Genomic DNA, 5,415 nt, shown 5'->3' with positions numbered 1-5,415 from the left:
CCCTACAGAGATAGACCTTTTAGTTAAAGAGTGAGATCCTCTTTCTTAAGATAAAAAAATTCGCTTAATTCTGATTGCTAAACCCACCAGACTCCATGTAAATAAACAGTAATTTTAGCATCTTAAATACATTCCATCCAAAGTTGACAGAAACAAAATAAAACTATCAAAAGCTGTTTGGGTTGTCGTTCCACTTTTCCAACAATCACAACTCTGGTTTGGTTGAAATAAACAAATAATGTACAGATTTACATGTGATGTTGGCCCTGTACTACAAGTACAAGTATTGCTTTTTTAAATGGAGTCTGGTGAGTTTAGCGATTGCAACCTCAGAGCTGTTTTTGGAAAAACAGAAAGAATTTTAAGGTCTATCTCTGTAGGGATCCATCCCATAATGTTGTCAGATACTTAGAATAATAATCTGAGTCTGTCAGCAGCAACAACACAACTTTGAGTGGACAACATTGTAGATCGGTCTGTGGCTGCTGGTTACAGCGTTGTCGCTCATTACTGGACACATTTTAAATAGGGTTAAAAACCAAACCAAACCAAAGGTACACTCTAAAGACACAAGTTTATTTCCAGTAAATAAACCTCTTCTGCCTCTTCAGTATGTACCAAAGGACCAGAAGGACCAGGACCCGGTGGGGCGTCCCATCATGCATCGCTCTGCCATCAGCCAGGCCACAGGGGAGGCCGTGTACTGTGACGACATCCCCCGGACAGACGGAGAGCTCTTCCTGGCTGTGGTTACCAGCTCTCGGGCGCACGCCAACATCACGTAAGGAGGAAAAGTATTCTACAAGAACTAACATCACACTGTAAAAATACTAAACTCAAAATCCATAGAGACACATATACTTAAGTAGAGTACTGGAGTAAATGTACTCAGTCCCATTCCAGTGCTGTTTTTGCAGCTGGTTTGACTAAATGTTAGTGTAATCCCACAGAGGGCTGGATGTGAGCGAGACTCTGCGGCTTCCCGGGGTTGTCGACGTCATCACGGCCAAAGATGTTCCCGGGCAGAAAAGTCGCAAAATGTTCGGTTATGAAGAGGCGCTGTTCGCCGAGACCGAGGTACAGCGGGAGTGTGTGCATGTTTAGCTTGTTTTAGGGCTTCTTGTAAATACATTTTACTTACATGGAAGGAAGCTACGTCTCGTTTAGGATCTACGGTACATCCCTGCAGGTGTCGTGCGTCGGCCAGATGGTATGTGCGGTGGTCGCTGACACGAGGGCGCACGCCAGACGAGGAGCAGCCGCCGTGAAGATTGGCTACGAAGACCTGCCGGAGCCGCTGTTCACCGTAGAGGTCTGTGGAGTCTTCTAAAGGCCGTTACACACCCAGAACCACAACTATAACTCTGGGTTCAGCCTATCTAATGAGATCCTGGGACATATATGCAAAGGCAAAAAAAACTTTGGGGAAAACATTAAAAATCCTTTAATCCTGCGACATCTGCTGGGATGTACTATTATCAGTGTAACATTGCTGTTTGCAGAACTTGTTCTAGTTCTGGTTCTAGTTGTTGGTGTGGACGGCCCTTTACAGTCAGCGCAGCAGATCCAACAAACGGCACTATTTTTCTGTGGATGTCCACAGTCCAGCTGGTTATCGTGTGTCTCCCTGTGACAGGAAGCCAGCGAGAAGTCGTCCTTCTTCGAGCCTCGGAGGGTGATTGAGAGAGGAAATGTGGCCCAAGCCTTTCAAACTGTGGATCACGTTCATGAAGGTAGAGTCTGGAGAAAAAACACGTCACAGCTTTTATTTAATTCCGTAAACCACTACAAGAAACAGAACCAATAATAATAAGAATAATAAGAATAGCATATAACGTCGTATGTGAACCAGAACCAGGCTTTTGGATCCGTCCCATTTGTCCCAAAGCGTCCTGTGATTGTTTCCACAGGAGAGTTTCGGATGGGCGGTCAGGAGCATTTCTACATGGAGACCCAGAGCATGCTGGTAGTTCCTGTTGGCGAGGAGACGGAGTTCAACGCTTACGTCTCCACCCAGTGGCCGACGGGAACTCAGGTACTCAGATACTCTGACGGTAATATCAACTCATGAAGCTTGATGGGAGACGCGGATGTAGTCCTGTCAATGTTTCTGTCACAGAAACACAAAGCATGATGGGAGACGCAGATGTAGTCCTGTCGGTGAACACAAAGCATGATGGTAGACGCAGATGTAGTCTTGTTGATGTGTCCGCAGCCATGGGACTTTACTTCAGTAAAAGTGTGCGGTAGTAAACGGGGAGAGACTAATAAAGTTGATCTTGTTTGAATTAAGCCATGGATTTACACCATGTTTGTCAGTTTAAAGATAATTCAGCGTGTAGTAAAACTGTTGAAGTATCAGAATGTGAGACAAACATGATTGTTTAAACCGCAGGATGCAATCGCGGAGGCGTTGGGCGTTCCGTCCAACAGAGTCACCTGTCACGTCAAAAGAATAGGCGGAGCTTTTGGCGGGAAACTCATTAAAACGGCGACGCTGGCTTGCATTACCGCTGTGGCTGCGTGGAAGTAAGTCACAATGGACTGGATTTGCTTAAAGGGTAACTTTGGCTTTTTCATCGTCAGGTAGAAACAAGCTGGAATGTAACCCTACAGGACAGATGTTCATCATCAGGTAGAAACAAGCTGGAATGTAACCCTACAGGACAGATGTTCATCATCAGGTAGAAAAAGTCTGTGAATGTTACCCTACAAGACAGATGTTCAGCATCAGGGAGAAACAAGCTGTAATGTTACCCTACAGGACAGATGTTCATCAGGTAGAAACAAGCTGTAATGTTAACCTACAGGACAGATGTTCAGTCATCAGGTAGAAACAAGCTGTAATGTTACCCTACAAGGACAGATGTTCAGCATCAGGTGAAAAACAAGTCAATGTTACCCACAGGACAGATGTTCATCATCAGGTGAAACAAGCTGAATGTACCTACAGGACAGATGTCATCATCACGGTTAGAAACAAGCTGTAATGTTACCCTACAGGACAGATGTTCAGCATCAGGAGAAACAAGGTAATGTACCCTACAGGACAGTTTTCATCATCAGGTAGAAACAACAGCTGTAATGTTACCCTACAGGACAGATGTTCAGATCAGGTAAAAAACAAGCTGTAATGGTACCTCCAGGACAGATGTTCATCATCAGGGAAAACAAGCTGGAATGTTACCCTACAGGACAGATGTTCAGCATCAGGTAGAAACAAGCGTAGTACCTACAGGACGATGTTCGCATCAGGTGAAAAACAGCTGTAATGTTCCCTACAGGACAGTGTATCATCGGGAGAACAAGCTGTAATGTTACCCTACAGGACAGTGTTTCATATCAGGTAGAAACAAGCTGGTAATGACCCTACAGGACAGATGTTCATCATCAGGTAGAACAAAGCTGTAATGTACCCTACAGGACAGATGGTCATCATCAGGGAGAAACAAGCTGTAATGTACCCTACAGGGACAGATGTTCATCATCAGGTAGAAAACAGCGTAATGTTACCCTACAGGACCAGATGTTCGCAATCAGGTAGAAACAAGCTGTAATGTTACCCTACAGGACAGATGTTCAGCATCAGGTAGAAACAAGCTGTAATGTTACCCTACAGGACAGGATGAAACAGCCCCAACATCACCAAACCCACCAGACTCCATGTAAATAACCACTACTTTTAGTTTGTATAGAGCCAGCATATCTCTTAATGTATGTCTGTAAACTGTGTTTATTTCAACCAGTTGTGACGACTTTGAATGAAGTGTAGCATTTTCCTGGCTGTTTATGTTTAAAAATAAGATCTTACTCTTTAACAAAAAGGGCGACCTCATTAGAACTCCTTACCATAATGTTGTCACACACTGAGAATATTAATCTGAGCCTGTCAGCGGCAAAACAGAGGTTTTAGTGGACGTAAGTTGAAGGTGCGCAATTGTTGTTCCCATCAGTCACTTCAAACAACAACCTTAGGTTGAAAAAACCAAAGTTACCCTTTAATGACTCAGCAACAACACACTGGATCAGAACTTTCTTTTAACAATAAAAAAGTGATGTGAAGTTGTTTTGAATCTTGTGTTTAGGACCAATCGTGCGGTCCGCTGTGTCTTGGAGCGAGGAGAGGACATGTTAATCAGCGGCGCCCGTCACCCCGTCCTGGGAAAATACAAAGTATACACACACTCTGGCTTTCATTTCATCCAGATGTTGTTTGTCAGCGAAGATGTTCAGCTACCTGATGTTTGCTTGTTCCAGGTGGGTTTCATGAATGATGGAAGGATCATGGCTGCAGACGTGCAGTACTACACCAACGCTGGCAACACTGTGGATGAATCTCCTCTGGTGGGTCAAAGCGCTTTAAAATCAAGTAGGGATGTCAATGATTAACCATGCAAAACAAGCTGAAATGTAAGTTATGCACAGCTTCAATTTATGTCCATGTATATGTATGTATGTATAGATTTACATGGGAAAATATGCTGGCTCCATACACGCTAAAAGTAGTTTTTTTTTAAATGGAGTCTGGTTGGTATAGCAATAGAGCTGGTTAAACAAAGAGGTTTTTCCTCTCTGTAGGGATCCATCCCATAATGTTGTCAGACACGGACACTAACTGACTATGGCGGTCACATTGTTCTTTCTCAGTACTGGACCAGTTTAAGAGATAATTGTTCCCATCAGTGATGTAATGAGTTTCCTTCTTCTTGCAGGTGGTGGAGAAGATTCTGCTCCACATCGACAACGCCTACAACATCCCCAACCTGCGAGGCCGCGGCGCCGCCTGCCGGACCAACCTGCCCTCCAACACCGCCTTCAGGGGGTTCGGCGTGCCCCAGAGCATCATGGTCGTGGAGAACATGCTCAATGACGTTGCCATGGTGCTGGGACGCCCCGCAGACCAGGTGGAATTTTCCCCGCCGTCCGCTACACAGATTCTTTCTTTTTTTACACTTTCAGTGTTTTAGACTTTTTTCTTGACTTTTTCCGTCATCTTTTTGGCGGTTATTTCAGATCCGGGAGATCAACATGTACCAGGGTCCGTCCGTCACCCACTACGGGTTGGAGTTCAGCCCGGAGAACCTGCGGCGCTGCTGGGACGAGTGTAAGGAAAAGAGCGACTACGCCGCGCGCCGCCGAGCCGTCGAGCGGTTTAACCAGGACAACCGCTGGAAGAAGAGAGGGACGGCCATCGTACCCATCAAATACGGGATCGCATTCGCAGAGAGCTTCTTAAACCAGGTCTGTGGGGTTCAGGTCCCCCACTCCTTCACTCTCGCACTGAGACTAGTTTTCGGGTTGTTTCCATATTAGCACATTCTAAATATCCTTTTTCACTCTTAAACTTTTTGCACATCCCTCTACTTTGTGTGTGTGTGTGTGTGTGTGTGTGTGTGTGTGTGTGTGTGTGTGTGT

At 45.1% G+C, this 5,415-nt stretch overlaps 1 protein-coding gene across 1 annotated transcript in view; it reads left to right on the top strand.

Annotated features, from left to right (window-relative positions):
- The window catches only part of aox6 (aldehyde oxidase 6), a gene marked incomplete in the record, with an annotated part of 18,571 nt that overhangs the window by 9,602 nt on the left and 3,554 nt on the right, over positions 1-5,415 (top strand). Inside the window, 10 exon segments of the mRNA XM_032506482.1 lie at positions 612-781; positions 951-1,077; positions 1,190-1,312; positions 1,637-1,733; positions 1,911-2,035; positions 2,396-2,529; positions 4,086-4,173; positions 4,258-4,344; positions 4,713-4,904; positions 5,014-5,241. Coding sequence (XP_032362373.1) covers positions 612-781; positions 951-1,077; positions 1,190-1,312; positions 1,637-1,733; positions 1,911-2,035; positions 2,396-2,529; positions 4,086-4,173; positions 4,258-4,344; positions 4,713-4,904; positions 5,014-5,241 — 1,371 coding nt within the window.

Source organism: Etheostoma spectabile, chromosome 24, assembly GCF_008692095.1.
Source record: "Etheostoma spectabile isolate EspeVRDwgs_2016 chromosome 24, UIUC_Espe_1.0, whole genome shotgun sequence".
NCBI classification, from domain to species: domain Eukaryota; kingdom Metazoa; phylum Chordata; class Actinopteri; order Perciformes; family Percidae; genus Etheostoma; species Etheostoma spectabile.
This window is presented reverse-complemented; position numbering and strand designations above follow the sequence as displayed.